Genomic DNA, 16,471 nt, shown 5'->3' with positions numbered 1-16,471 from the left:
TTTAGATTAAGTTTCTTACACACTCTCCCAAACTCATCCACCAAGCCTTGCAGCTCCCCTTCGTCTTCACTCAACAACACAATATCATCTGCAAACAACAGTACAGGGAGTTTCCAAACACTATCCTCTCTCACCAGGGCCACTCCAACATCCACTACCCTACCTTGTACCCCTTTTATTACCCCATCCATGTAGAGATTGAACAACCATGGAGACATGACACATCCCTGTTTCAACCCAACTTTCAAAGAGAAAAATTCACTTAGTTCACCATCCACACGCACTGCAGCCTTCGCACCATCGTACATACTCTTCACAGCATTCAACAACTTCCCATCTACTCCATATATTCTTAACACTTTCCACAATTCTTATCTATCCACCCTGTCATATGCTTTCTCCAAATCCATGAAAGCCCCATACAACTTCTTTCCCTTCTCTAGAAATTTTTCCACTAAAGATCTAAGAATGAATATCTGATCTACACAACCTCTTCCCTTCCTAAAGCCTCCCTGTTCTTCTCCAACTAATTTCTCTGTTCTTTCTCTAACTCTGTCAATAAGTTAACAGTAAATACAAGTTCAGAAAAGCACCATATGTGCCATTTCATATGTCAGTGATTGTGATGATAAACAGTAAAATATTACCTGTATTTGGCATGGATGTGCAATAGTTTGAGAAGTTAATTCTTTACACATCGAAGTTCCTAGAATTAAGTTTGTGGAGAATGTATAATTGGTAAATTGATGAAGGAACAGTACATGGCCATTCAAGAAGATAAGTGATGCAGAAATGGTAGAGATATGTGCATCCCAAGAAACACTGCAATAAACAGATTATAGTGTAGGATTAGTAGAGTGATACAGAGAGCATTGTACAGAAGGACTCGTATAGCTTTATACATTACTGATGATGTGATTGCTTATTTTCAGAAAGTGGTGATTGATTTTGTGTGTAACAAGTTAACATATGACATACCTTTTTGCTTTTTGAACATTAGTGACTTATGCTTTTCAGCTTTTTGTATGTTACTTTCTTACGTTTTGTGTTTTTTGGTGCGGTCCCCCCTCCACCCCACCCCACTCCCCCACCCACTCCCAAAAATAAAGAGTCAAATTAAGACTGTGCTGGTCACTCTTATCATATATGTCAGGACCAACTTGTCCAGTCCCAGGCTTCTTCGCTCCTGATGGGGCAACACTGGATTAGATGATGAATGAATGAATGAATTCCTTCCAGTATGGAGAAAAGTAATTTGGGTTTGGTTGTCCCCCAGCATTAATTAATTTTTCCTTTTTTCTCCCATTTTTGTGTTATTACTGTCAGTGAATTCTGCACATGGTACAGTCATGGACAAAGAAACCTGGACACTCAGGGCTGAGCTGATAGTTTCTTTTTCCTTTTCGATTTTTCCACTAAATCTTCGTCCATATGAACCGTACCCCCCAATCCCCTTCCTTCCCTCACCTCCTCTCCGTCCTACTCATATGACCCAGGAAAGCTGGTCATTCCCAGGGGACAAGTAGACACTTCTCACCTCTCTCTCTCCCTCTCTCTCTCTCAACCCCTGATATATATATATACAGTATATATATATATATATATATATATATATATATATATATATATCTGTGTGTGTGTGTGTGTGTGTGCAATCATTATCATGACTTTCATGACTATTGGCATGATCTGAATCGCAAAGTAAAGATGAGGAGAAATATAGTGGAGTCTTTGGCGAAAATGGTGGCATCTCTCTCTCTCTCTCTCTCAAACTAAACACTTGCTTCCATCCTTTCTTCTCCCCCTCCTTCCTCCCCCATCTACCATCTCTCTGTCTCTGTCTTATATATATATATATATATATATATATATATATATATATATATATGTGTGTGTGTGTGTGTGTGTGTGTGTGTGTGTGTGTGTGTGTGTGTGTGTGTGAGTGTTTGTGTAATTATCATCATAACAAATGGCATGCTCTGAATTGGAAAGTAAAGATGAGGAGAATTGGCGAAAATTGTGGCAGAAGGGAGTAGGCAAGTGTGATGGTGAACGTTAATTGGCCCGCAGGGAAATAATGACAGTTCCACATGCTGACGTCTCGAGAGGATTTCCTGCAGTTGTTTCCACTAAATATGTTCCAGTGTTTTAATTTGTAATGCTTATATCACAGTAAAGGCATGCTTTGCACTGACATTATTATTCACTGCTACAGATTATTGAGAGAGAGAGAGAGGGAGAGAGAGAGAGAGAGAGAGAGAGAGAGAGAGATAAGTGGTCACTCCTCACTTCTCTCTCTCTCTCTATCTCTATCTCTCTCGTATGCAGATCCAAAATCAGGAGGAGATGCCTCTCATGGGCCAACCAGCCTACTGCAGTTGTTTTCTTTAAATATATTCCTAAGTTTTATTTTATAATACTTATATCACAATAATAAAGGCATACTTTGCACTGACATTACTATTCACTCCTACAGAATCTTGAAAAACAGAGAGAGAGAGAGAGAGAGAGAGAGAGAGAGAGAGAGCAGCTGCGTATATGAAGAATGAAGATTAGCTTCTCATGTGTGTGTGTGTGTGTGTGTGTGTGTGTGTGTTAGCAGAGTAGCCGTAGGGAAGAGGGAGGGATGGGTTGTGATCGGAAAAATGTAGGGAGTTGCTTGTGTCAAGGATGCACACACACACACACACACACACACACACACACACACGGTTCAAGGTAGGCGGATTAGCGAACTGGCGTGTATGGGGGCAGGGAAGGGGGGATGGGAAGGGTAGCCTGGCAGGTGCTAATGAAGAGAGGGTAAACGGGATGGGGGGTGGGGGTGATGGGGGGAAAGGAGTCGTGAACGAAGAGTGACGGACAAGCCGGGGAAAAGAGAAAATATGACATTTGCCTCGCCTCACCTGTCCAGGTTTCTCTGTCCATGACTGTACATGAGGAAAATATGAGATATTTGGGCAGTTAAAGTAGTTATAAAACTGGAAAGTGAAGGGGCTGAATAGTTAAATCAGTCCAGAATATTCTATCTATCTATCTATAGCCCAACGCCCTAATCCCGCAAAGGGTGGCCGCAGACAAAACGCCTCCAAGTCGCTCTGTCACCCACCATTTGACTACCCTTCCCCCAACTCAACCCCCCCTCCCTCATATACCTCTCAACTCCATCCCTCCACCTCATCCTCGGTCTACCTCTCCCTCCCTCCACCTCACCTACATACACCCTCTTAGTCAGTCTTTCATTCTTCATTCTCTTCACATGTCCAAACCACCTCAGTGTATTTCTCCTAATCTTCTCAACCACATCCACATCCACCCCACAGCACTTCTTCATTCGTCAACCTGTCCCTCCACGTCACTCCACACGCTCCCCTCAAGTAACTCATTTCCACTGCTCTCACTCTTGACTTGTTCCCCTCTTGCAAGGTCCATGCCTTGCTTCCATACGTCAGGGTAGGGATCACAATACTATCATGCAGTGATTTCTTAACTTCCATACTCACCTCCCTATTTCTCATCACTGCTTTCAGTGTACCAACAACCTTCCTTCCCTGCTGTACCCTTTCACACACTTCATCCCCCAAAGTTCCATCCTTACTCATCACACTACCCAAGTACTTGAATGCACTCACATTGCTGGGTGAATTCAGTGGTTGACTCAGAACTAATGAAGAGACAAAAACACCAGTACTAATCCAGTCACAATGAAGGCTGCAGTTTGAAAGGCATTTGAAGGTACTTGCAAGAAGATTGAAGTCTGAGGAAATGTGAGTTACTAAAGATCAGTATGTAGAAGAAAGTGGTAATTTTGTTAGACAAATATACACTGTACAGAGACTAAGAAATCCACGAATGTACATGGTTATGAGAATGTCAGTGAGACTGCTAGCTTCACATTTCACTTGCGTCTGCATGTATCCATTCGTGAGGACTTAAGTAGTTCTTTGTTATTGCCATGTGGTGTTTTATTTTCTCTTTTTGAGCTTCTTTGTTCTTCTTGTCGGGGGAATTGTATTTGGATACCGTGAATTGCAGTAATCTCCGCACTGTCCGATGTAGTACAGCCAAAGGCATGTCCAGGAAGTGGGATCGTCCAGATACTGGGACCCTGCCTCCTGGACTGGTACTTATGGAACCTAACCCAGCCTAATTCAGAAAACCACCTTCATAACTCCCTACTGGACGCACATAGCACCTATTTAAGACCCGATTAACATAAATAAGGGAGAGAAAGCATGAAATAAATGAAAGGAACCAGAGAATGAGGAATTAAAAGTGAGTATGGAAAATATTTAGCAGTGTACAGGGTACTTACAACACGTCTGTGGTTGTTACGAAGATTAACCGCCTCCTCTAAGGCTATGGCAGTGGTGGAAATGCTCTTGAAGCACGTACAGTAATCCAGTGTTGTGCTGCACTCAATCCTTTGCACTGGAATCTGAATTATAATTGTTTAACACTGCACATTCTGTTCTCACTTTCGCCATGCCAGTTACAACCACCAGTTTGCACTCTGCACTTAATCCTTTGCACTCTGAATTCTGATTTCTTAACACTGCACAACACTGTAAATTCCCATGTGATCTAGTGGCGAGGTTTTGCAGTTTATTCACTGTTTATTCACAAAAACGAGCACGTGCGGCATCCATTGCGATGAACATCTAGTCACGATGATAGTTAGGTGGTAACTGGGGAGGGGAGGAAGCAAGGGGTGAAGGGGCCATGCGTAAACACAGCTAGTCGGCGCCATGCGCCAAGTTCAAGTTACGGTTGAAAAAACAACTGGATTTCTTTTTTGCTTTTTTTCTTTTTTTGGCTTTTTGGGGGTTCCAAAGTCCTGGGCCCAAAATGTCCGGACATTGGGGTGTCCGTTACTGGGCGTCTGGATATTAAAGAGATTACTGTAATAAAAATTGTTACTGAGTTGCAAAATTTGAACAATATTTTGCTAACACTGAGTGTTTAGTGGTTGTATGTGGATGTGAAACATAAATAAGTGAAACTTTTAACACTCGAAGCTTAAACTACTGTAGTATGAAATGAGGGGTAGCAATGATGTAGTTACATTACAGATTCATCCCGTGATAATGGCATCAGTTATTGTCATCATTCCAACTCAAACCTTCCACATAATGTTAATCCAGTAGTACCAGTTCATTACACATTCTGCAATAGGAGTGATGAAAATTGGGTGAAAGACAATGGCATGTCATCATGGAGAACGAGCACCAAGAAATAGACCTAAGAAGGCTTGGAAGAGATCCTACAAAATGACTTTAGTGTTATGGAATAGAACAGAGGTGCTGCCAAAAATCACGTGTCATTGAGAGCTGCCATCAGGTGAACAAGACTGACTCAGGCAAGGATGTACAAAACCTTTCAAAATGAAACAAATGAATGGTAATTCAAATTAAGTAGTACTGTATCTTGTATGTTGCCTTATTTGATGAAGTATGGTGGGAAATAAATTGAACTGTTTCTGATAATCTGAATGATCGTCATACAGTATGATGCAACCCATGTAGGAAGAGATATACAAGGTGAAGGAAGAAGGCATTTCACAAAAGTTTACCTCATTTGGGTAATTTATTTTCATTAAGTCTGTGTGTGTTTTATCTTATGATATCTATTTCATTCTTAAACTGTTGATGTTTACTGGTTTTCTGCTGGTAGTATAATGTTAATTTATGCATACATACCTTTACATGTATAGATTTTGAAAGGCAGATTTTTGAGCCTGCATGGTTCATCCTTTTTTCAACTTACTTGAAAGCTCAGAACAATACTTTATACGCTTGTAATCTGGAATACAACTTTACTGATTATACAGTATGTTAATTTTGATTATGTAATGTTTATGTTATTTTTTTTAAGCATGCAGTCACTTACTGGGGGGTATAATTCATAATTCTGTTATTTTGAATCCATAATGTTGTGAGTTATTAGGCTATGAGCTCCCACCACTGTAGCCTGTGTTAAATGACCCATTGATTGTACCATTAATTTTCAGTGTAGGGCTTTAAAGGTACCAGAGTAATTTAAACAGCATTATTTGAATGATTAGGTGGAAGAGGTGAGTTTTATATAACCAACAATATGTTACTACTACAAAAAAGTTTTGGTTGCAGATGTTCCTTTGAATTTGTTAATGAAGTTGGTATCCCACTTATGGGTGTGAAATGCACCTTTAGAAGGTCAAATAAAAAATGTTTTAAGTGGGATGACGTGTGATAAAGGGCCCGAGTTTGTTTCAGTTAAAAATAAATGTTTAGATGGGTTGGCTTTTGATAAGGACCAGATTGGTGTCTCAGTTAAAAATGAATGTTTTGGTGGGTTGGCTTTGTGGTAAGGGACCAGGTTATCTGTTTCTTGGGTTGTGTATGAATGATAATCTAGTCTGTTTGTTGATGATGGTAAAAGTTTTGGTATGAAGTAAAGAATAGAAGTTAAGTTATATGCTGTTTTGTGAGTGGTATGGATATGTGGACAGGATATTAATGCAAGGAGAGTATTAAGGAGAAGGGATTGGTAATGTTGAGAGAGGGAAAACTTCTGTTTATATGGGAAAAGAGAACTAAACATTTTATATGTAAGAGAGCTGGAGAAGTAAGGGAAGGTGGAGAGGAACAGATAAGGAAGAGAAGATGGGAGGAAAGAGAGGAGTAGTAGAAGGTTGAGGGGGAGAGGAGGAAGAGAAGGTAAAAAGTGAGAGAGGGATAATGAAACATGGAAGGAGAGGGGGGGAAAGGGAGCACGGAAAGTTAGAGAAGAGGAAGAGACTGTGTAAAGTGAGAGTGGAGGAAAGACTGGAAAATGAGAGGGGGTATGGAATCACAGAAAGAAAGAGAGGAGGGGGGGGAAGAGAGTGAGGGGGTAATTTGAGTTGGAGAAAGGGAGAGGGATAAAGAAAGAGGAAGATGGGAAGGTGGAAGGAGAGAAAGGGAAGGGAATGAGCTCATTGTTATGTATGGACAGCACACCCTGGAGAGGTTAATACTTTTGGTTACCCCCCTGCATAGGGGTTTCTTGGAGGGAGCAAGAAATCAGGTGGGCAAAATTAGACCCATGAGTATTAATCAATGAAATTATTTAGCACTGGGGACCCATGGAAATTCCGTGACTGTGGATGCGACATTTGGTCATTTGGAATGAGAACTACCAGTGTCTTGTGTGTTAGCCTTTATAAGTGGGGCATTGTGAAGTAGTCGTAGTTGTTGGTGATACTTGTTTGTGAAGGGTGTACTGCATCAGGTGGTGTTCTGGTTAGAACAACTTATTTGGAATGACAGTCTTGAGTAGACTTGATCCCCAAGAGGTGTCTGGAGGTATTTTGATCATGTTGCCCCATCAAGGAGGGTGTAGGTTGGTCAACTGACCTTAAATATACTGGACTTAGGTAGCCTAACCTAAGGCCCCAGCACCTTTCAAGGAGTCAATATGAGACTGGCTGTTACAGTTTTATACGGTAAGGGTATGTGTGATGCATACCCTTGATGTGTTTACTGAGTGGATAGGTTGTAACCATGCATTGAAATTTGTGTTTATTGTTTGTTGTATCCTCACACTAAGCACAGATAAGCACAGATTTATTGATGGTATTAGAATATATCCATTTTGTACTGGTTCAATTCCCTAAGACAAGTAACTTGTGTAGCGTACAGTAGTAAGTTTTTATGAACCAAAATTTTAATAAAGTAATTCGCAGATTTTGTAGACAAGTTTTGCTGTTGAAAAAAGGTTAATTCATGCCTCTAGCTTTAGTTTGAATAAAATTTAGTTGGAAAAATAAAAGCCTGAGATGTAAGCATGCAGGAGATACATAGGATAATTGTCACTTATTTACACTCATGGTGTTAAATTTTGGGGGTTAGAAAATATCCTCATGCTTAAAAGTGTAGGATATTCTATCGATAAATTTTATTACTGTTTTAGCTTCATTTTCTCTTCATTCTGCTTTCATGTACATATCATTATCCTTCATACAGTGGTGTCAGAACACCCACTTTATGGAAGTGCTGTGTTTTCCTTTGCATTAAATTTTATTCATCCCATTTGCTGCATAGTATAACAGACTTAAAAAGTTCTTTCATTTGTTAAAGATAAAGATGAGTTGACTTGTTTCTGTCTTCTGGATTTGCCACTTGAGGTGTACTGTGTTCAAGTAAATCAAAGATAATACAGTATATTAATGCACAGTATTACTTAAAAGGTTAGTACTTTTTTATAAAGACAGAAGATCTTTACTTTTGTTTTGTGCTGAAATTTGTGGATAACGGTTTAACTCTATGATTTGTAGCTTCGGGAATTTTCTGCTCCGTACCCAAGTGCATAAGAATGAGGCGTAGAATGAAGCTGGCCTCAAAATGGGGCAATGAAAATGAAGGGATAGACTCAAATCAACACAACCTTTGCCAAAGAGAGATGGTTGTAACATTAATCTGTTTTAAAAATGTAAGGAAGTGACAACTGTGTTAATGCATCTCCTTGAATGGCTAATATAATAAGTTTGAAAACTAATTGAGGATGCCTCATTTACTCTACAGTTATCCACGGTTTTCTGTAATCATCAGACTTGTGTAAAAATCAGGGAGCTGTACTGTTGATTTATGCTGCTACAGTTCGTACTTGTTACAGTTGTACAGTACAGTATTGACTTGTATAAAAAAGTTTAGTCCCGGCCAGTTTATTGATGTTTTCTCAAAAGACCGCATTTGCTCAGCCACCATAATATAATAAAAGTATTTGCTTCTTGAAAGAAGTTTGAGTTACATCATGAATGAGCCCCATGTGTTGTATAGTCATGGCATATTCCTTGTTATTACAATAAAATACTGTATGTATTGATTTTTGTATTAGAAAACCTTGTTCATCACTGCATTCGTGATTCATTTTGTTAATGGAGAATCGTTGATATTTGAGAGAAATTACAAATGTCGGTAAAATTCAGTAAGCGTTGAATTTGCCATTGACAGAATGGATCAACAACACAAGGCCAAATTGCCAGTGATGGCTCGCGACCCAGACAACTGACATTCGCAAGGACAGCACATGACGCAAGTATTTTTCCTTTTTTGAGCAATTGATGACTCTCATGATTTTTAACTTTCTTAAAAATACTGTATCGGTATTTCCATTGCAGATGTGGACCTGTTTCACTTCCTTTTGACAGTACAGTACCATGTTGGCAAATCCAGAAATATAAGCACAGTTTTCAGAGTACAGTACAGTACTGATGTCTCCATTGGTGTGTATGAACCATGTATATGCAGTATGTTTCATGCAGTTCACATGATTCACTCTTATTATTTCTTCAGTATAACTTGCATAATACTTTAATATTAATAGAGAAGGTGTGAATGGATTTATTGTTGAACACTAGAGGCCTTCTGTTTTCAGTTTGCCCTTGCTACTAGTTTTGCTTGATGTTATATTTTAATTTCAGATTTACTGTACATCGAAAGTATTATTAAGGATACAGTATTGGTAATTTTAATTAAGAAGACCTATAGGATATTGTGTTGGAAGGTTGTGTTTAATGTTGTGTTTGGCAATCAGGAGGTGATTCAAGAGCTGTCTTCTATGGTAAAGGAGCTGCTTATTCAGTTCTACAAATCTACAAGGTTCAAGCCCAACCGCATCATTCTGTACCGCGATGGAGTGAGCGAGGGACAGTTCCAGACTGTTCTGCAGCATGAACTGACTGCCATGAGAGAAGCTTGTATCAAGTTGGAGGCAGACTACAAACCTGGCATCACTTACATTGCTGTACAAAAGAGACATCATACAAGGTTTGCATCCTGTCCCCCCACCCCCACCCCTTTTTATTTTCATGTGGATTTTTTGGAGAGTTCTGTGTATCAGGATGAGAAATTTTAACTTGGGTATGGACACAGTTAGATATTTGGTTCAGGTTAAGCCCAGACTATTCTAATGAGGTTAGGAAAATCTGAGCATTGGAGAGGTTATATGAAGTAGTTTTCTGCTGACTGATTACCAAGAGTATGTTTCACCTGAACACAGTCATGTCGTGGTAGCCTGAGTGAAATAGCTTCATGTGTCCTTAGAAAGCAACAGGACTAAGAGTTGTATTAAGGTCATGTAATGTGGGAGAACTAGGTATTGTGTTAGAAATGTTAATATTGTGTTTTGGTGAGAAACTGGATTTTGGAAAACTGATTAGATACAACCACAACTGATAAATCGTACTTGACAGAAAACTGTGGCTGTATGTAATAATATCTGATTGAGAGTGTGTACTCATGAGCCATTGTGTCTTATCACCCTCTCCCCACCATTGGCTAGATGGAGGGTGTAACCTGGGAAGTGTTTGAAACTTTTATATTTCATTTGCAGCTGTCTGGGATGATAGTGTCACTCAAGTATAACTGTCTGTAGCTAGAGGCCTTAGTCCAGGAAGGATGGCCACAAGCATATTGCCTTCATGTTGCCCTGTCCCTTGCCTTTAGGCTTCCTTCCCCCAACTCACCTAATCCCTCTATACCCCATCCTGTCATCTCATCCTCAGTCTCCCCCCCCCTGCCCTCCACCTCTCTTGCATACTCTCCCAGTCAGTCTCTTATTTGCCATCCACACTACTCATACCGTTTAGAAAAGCTTGAGATTACCAACAACCACCAGGGATAGGTCAGAGGGTGAGATACTGTATCACAACTGTGCAGGCAGTTCTCATATTAGAACGTTTTATGTATAATTGCTAATGTAGATTGAGGGAGCAGATAAATTAGCTATATAAGTAATGATGTGTTAAAAAATATCAGTTTTTTTAACATATAATTGCATCTGTAAATTGTGGGAACCTGATAAATTACCTGATAAGTAGTAATGGTAATAATCAATTTTTCTTTAACTTAATGAAGGCTTATTTGCAGTGGGGTATATTCTAGAATATAGCAACTCATTACACTGGGGAAAACTGTTAAATTAGCTGTATAAGAAGAAGTGAAACTTTAATTGGGAAATTTTCTTACTGAGGACTTCAGCAAGGGGGGAGGGAGCATTACCATTTATAGCAGGGATGTACTGTATTTTTGTTTTCTTTCTTTCTTTCTTTTTTAGGCTATTTTGTTCAGACAAGAAAGAACAGAGTGGAAAGAGTGGCAACATCCCAGCCGGAACTACAGTTGATGTGGGCATCACTCACCCCACCGAGTTTGACTTCTACCTATGTTCTCACCAGGGCATCCAGGTGGGTTTGAACTTGAATTTGATAACATGTTTTTTAAATTATGTTCTAGCTGCTGTGGTTCATTCATCTTAACTTATTGCAGATTTTTATCCTTTTTTAAATATTTAATTGTGATATCTGGAGGCGCTAACCATCCACTCACTCGATGTAGTTCTGCTTGCAGGTGTCTGCCTTTTCCTCTCCTCCATCCTTATTTCCATTCATCCTCTTCTGTCTTTCTTTACTTCATTGTCTCCTTGTCCTTCTGCCTACAGGTGACTTTACACTCCCCCTTGTGTCTTGCCTTCATTCTTTCCTTTTCCTTCTCGCTGTGGGTGACTCTATGCTGAGTGACAAGCCAAATGGTTTCCTGTACACCAGGAAACCATTTACTATGCTGGGTGTTAACCATATAACCAAATTTTGGCGCCTGGTGGTTTAATGGGTAATTACGGTGCTCCAGTCGGATTGAGCCTGTTTAGGTTTATATCCAAGGGGTGGTTGGGGTTTATTTGCTGACATAATGCCACTCAGGGTTGAGTGAGGCTGGTCACTCTCATCTTAAATGTCAGGACGGACTTGCCTAGCCCCGGGCTCTTACGCTCCTCAGGGGGCAACGTAGGATTGGATGACGGATGGATGAAAATTATTTCATGTAGCTCTGTGGCAGAAAAAGATGGTGCTATAGCTCTGTGTTATTTTCATAGCACTTCTTTGTGACTAGCATCATATTTTAGTGTAAAACTTGTTACAGCTCAGCATTCAGGATGGATAAATGTCAGTTTTAGGCCCGAGCAGAATAAAAAGACTATATTAGAGTATCTTATTCACTGTGGAAGAATCCTCTTTTAATAAAGGTGATAATGAAGGCTGTGTCTAAGCCCTCCAGTTTGAAAAGTGAATAAAACTGCCTGAAGGTAACAAGAATACTGTATAATGGAAAGTTTGTTGCAGAAGTGAAAAGGTAAAGGCCTCACTCAGGAAGAAGGGATAGGAGGCAAGGAGGGAAAGAAAACATGGGTGATAGCTTTTTTATTGTCTCTGCTTGCTTACGTATTTATTTCCTTGGAGATGATGGTGACCATCATCCACTCATTTGATGTAGTGCTGCCTGATTTTTCTTCCCACTTTCTCATTCTGTCTGTGTGTCTGCCTTCCTTTTCATACTTCTTCCTTTCCTTCCAGTCACTTTTTATTACTGTTCTTTCCACTTCAGGTGGTTCTACACTGAGTGACAAGCCTAATGGTTTCATATAACTCAGGAAACTGTTTACAACTCTTGGTGGTAACCATATAGCCAACTTATGGGGTGAAGTGGAGCCTGATATGGTGCCCCTGCTAACTTGTAGAGAGAATTGTAAGCGTGGCATCCACCCAGGAACCGAATCTCCACACATTTAGCTGTGCCTTGCTGTGGAGAGGTGCTGTTAGCCACAAGGGAATGTCAGTTCACTGCTCAGGATGGCCGTGCAGGTTCAGTTGCTTGCTTGCAGTTGATGTGTCAGCACAGTCAGACAGACTGAAGTTGATCAACATCTTCTTCCCTGGATCCTACTTCATCTCATCCTTTAATGGGAAAAGAGGTTGGAAGGATGATGATGATGATGGTGATGATTACAGTACAGTCTACAACACAACACACACAACAACACCATTTTTTCTACACCGAGAAATGACTCTCCAGTTGTCATTTCTCGACGACTTCTTCTAGCCGGGGACATTGAGAGCAATCCAGGACCTATCAACAAATACATATGTCCAGCATGCTCAAAACCTGTCATGTCGAGCCGACAGACAAAGGGTTCAGTTCAGTGCAATTTCTGCGAGAACCGGACCCATTACACCTGCACAACACTTGCATCCAGAAAACATTACACAGACACCTGGACCTGCTCCTTATGCTCCTTTCCCCCACCCATCAACCCCCCTTCCAATCCTACTCCTACTTCCTTCACACCTCCACAGCCAAACCCACCGACCCTTTCTGCACCATCCAGGCCCCCAACTCCTCCCATTCCAACCCATCCTAATCCACCTCAACCCTTACCTCCATCACAACCTCCTCCTACCCCTTCCCCTCCACCCACACCACCTCCCCCCTGTGCTGCAGCAGCCAACACACATTGCACACACAACATAAACATCCTTCAGTTAAACATAGATGGCATAGACACCAAAATACATGAACTCACACAATTCATCAAACAACAGAACATACACACTGCCATCTTACAAGAAACATAACTACACAGAGCACAGAAAACACCGACATTTCATAACTTCACCACCATTCGACGAGACCAGGCCGACGGCGGTGGTGGTGGACTCATCACCCTGGTACACAAATCCATCAACTTTGCAGATACCAGTGCACACACAAAGTCACTTCTCCCCCACATGACACCACAACAGAAATATAATCAATTAAAATACGCACTGGTAACAAATCACACATAACAATCGCTAACACATACATTGCCCCCCAGTCGTCCCCCACAGTACCACACAATTACTCTCCACAGATACACCACATCACTAACATACCCATCATCATCCTGGGTGGTGATTTCAACGCCAAGTCGTCGGCCTTGCATGTCAACAACCCTGACACAGACAGAGGGCTGGTACTACAATCCCAGACAGATCATCTCTTCATACTAAACAGTCTAGACCAACCTACCCATATCCCACACCAAGCCCTCTACCTCCCATCATCTCCAGACATCACCTTCTGCTCCCCAAACCTCGCCCCCACCACATCATGGAGAGTGGTCAAAACCATAAGTTCTGATCACCTCCCAATCATCATCATTACCAAAACCAGAATCACCCCAGCTGCCCACAAACACACATACACTAATTATAAGGGAGCCAACTGGGAAGCCTTTGTAACTGAAACAGAACAACATTTCGAAACACTAAACAGTACATCCATCACAAACATCAACACCGCTGTGAACACTTTCAATACAATCATACAAAATGCAGACAAAAAACACATCCTTAGAGGCAACAGAAAGAAACACAACCCCAACTTCACACCAGAAATTCAAGGCCTCATCAGACAACGGGACACACTGTTACACTCCCCAACACCCCATATACAAGACACCATACAACAAATACAAGAACTCAACACTCAGATAAACAGTAAAATATCAGAACAGCAAACACTAAACTGGAAAAATTACCTCCAAACACTTGACCACAAAACAAACATCAGTAAACTCTACAAAGCACTAATCAACATCACACTTTCCAACAGTAACACCACACAATCACACGCTGGCATCACTATAACAGACACCATACCCTCAAACAAACAACAAGCAAACACTCTCATCAATCACTCTTCACAAGTCAGCCATCTAAACCCCCATCCCGAAGACCGACGTATCATCCAACGTAAGAGACAGTTCCCCACAGACCCAGACTATGTACCTTTCACTTACAACCAGACGAAGCACATCATTAACAACCTCAAGCACTCATCTGCATGTGGACCAGACTACATAAGCAACATTCGCCCTAAACACCAAGGACCACAAGGCATACAAGCACTCACCCGTATATCAAACTACAGCTACTCACACAGCATAATACCCAACATCTGGAAGCATGGCAATATCATCACTATCCCTAAACCCAACAAAAACCCCACGTTACTCTCCGCACATCGCCCCATCACACTCCTCTGCATCCCTTCTAAAGTCACTGAACGACTGGTACTACAACTAGTCACACCTCACATTCCCCTAGCCCAGACACAACGTGGCTTTAGGCCACTACACTCCACAAACACCCTTCTTACAGACCTTACACAGAGAGTTTTTGATGGCATGAATATGGGTGTAGCAGAGAGGAAAAGTTTGAATGTAATGAAGATGAGGTGTCTGAGGAGTATGTGTGGAGTGACGCGTATGGATCGAGTGCGGAATGATGAAGTGCGATGGAGAACTGGAGTTGTTCGGGAGATGGCTGGTAGAGTTGAGCAGAGGGTGTTGCGATGGTTTGGGCATATGGAGAGAATGGATAATGAGCGATTGGTGAAAAAGATAACTAGATCTGATGTGAGAGGTGTAAGGCTGAGAGGAAGACCACAAATAGGATGGATGGACAGTGTGAAGAGAGCGCTGGATGCGAGAGGGATGTCTGTTGAGCAAGGAAGAGTGGCTGTACGTGACAGAAATAAATGGAGAGAAATTGTGAATGAATAAGTGATGACGCAGCCCTGAGGGGATATTCTCCCGTATTTGGTCTGATCAGCTATTTCAGGTCAGGTGCGGGTAAGGGGATGAGTCTGTTATGATGTGGCAGGGGTAAACCAGTTCTGCTGTCGGGCCCTGCTGCGGATGTCACTGATTGCATTGCGCAGTTGACCCTTGTGCGGTGTGGTGTGGTGAGGATCTGTCCGTTCTCCGCTTTGGGGGTAAGATGCGAATGAATGTGTTTGAATGGATGAGTAAATGGGGAGTGTGTCGTCCTGTCTCGGCTACCTCCCTTTCCTTGGGGGAAGCAGCCTGGGTATATAGATAGATAGATAGATGAATTCAGCTAGGCCACCACACAGAACGCTCCTAGTCACACTAGACATTAGCAGAGTTTTTGATGCCATCCCCCGCCACAACCTCACAAACAAAATACTCAACACAAACATGCACAATAACACAAGAAGATGGCTGGCAAACTACTTAGCAGGCAGATGTGCACACGTAACATTTGCCGTTCAGTCTTCTAACATCAGAAACTTAACAAACGGCGTCCCCCAAGGTTCTGTTTTGTCCCCTACACTCTTTAACCTATACGTGCACGACGTACCCACACCCCACACACCACAGATAACATAACTTCCTATGCAGATGATATAACACTTACGTGTATGCACCAAAACGCAAACACAGCTGCACACATCATTCAACCTTACCTCAACACACTACACGAGTGGTTAACCACAAACAGGTTCAAAATAGCCCCAGCCAAATCTACAGTGACTCTTCTCACAAACTGGACAGCAGAACACAGTCACATCCCACACCTCACCATAAACAACACCCCCCTACCCCCCCCCACACACACACACACAATCCTTGGTGTAACATACAATACATCAGTGTCATTTAAACAACACATCGCAATCATTAAAAATGAAATAACACCAAGACTCAATGCTTTGAGGTCACTTACCCACACAACATTCGGACACAACAAAGAAACCACCACCACAGTATACAAACAATACATACGTTCAGTGATGAATTATACAAGCCTTGCCTGGGCTCCTAACCT

General features: G+C 41.4%; 1 protein-coding gene across 1 annotated transcript in view; it reads left to right on the top strand.

Moving 5' to 3' along the window:
• AGO1 (protein argonaute-1) overlaps positions 1-16,471 on the top strand; it is a 198,583-nt gene that overhangs the window by 156,442 nt on the left and 25,670 nt on the right. The window contains exons 15-17 of the mRNA XM_080270147.1: positions 8,973-9,053; positions 9,556-9,788; positions 11,077-11,206. Coding sequence (XP_080126273.1) covers positions 8,973-9,053; positions 9,556-9,788; positions 11,077-11,206 — 444 coding nt within the window. The remainder of the gene's footprint in view (positions 1-8,972; positions 9,054-9,555; positions 9,789-11,076; positions 11,207-16,471) is intronic.

The sequence above is a fragment of the Coenobita brevimanus genome, chromosome 39 (genome assembly GCF_032717465.1).
Source record: "Coenobita brevimanus isolate Jiangsu-jjx chromosome 39, ASM3271746v2, whole genome shotgun sequence".
Lineage (NCBI taxonomy): Eukaryota > Metazoa > Arthropoda > Malacostraca > Decapoda > Coenobitidae > Coenobita > Coenobita brevimanus.
This window is presented reverse-complemented; position numbering and strand designations above follow the sequence as displayed.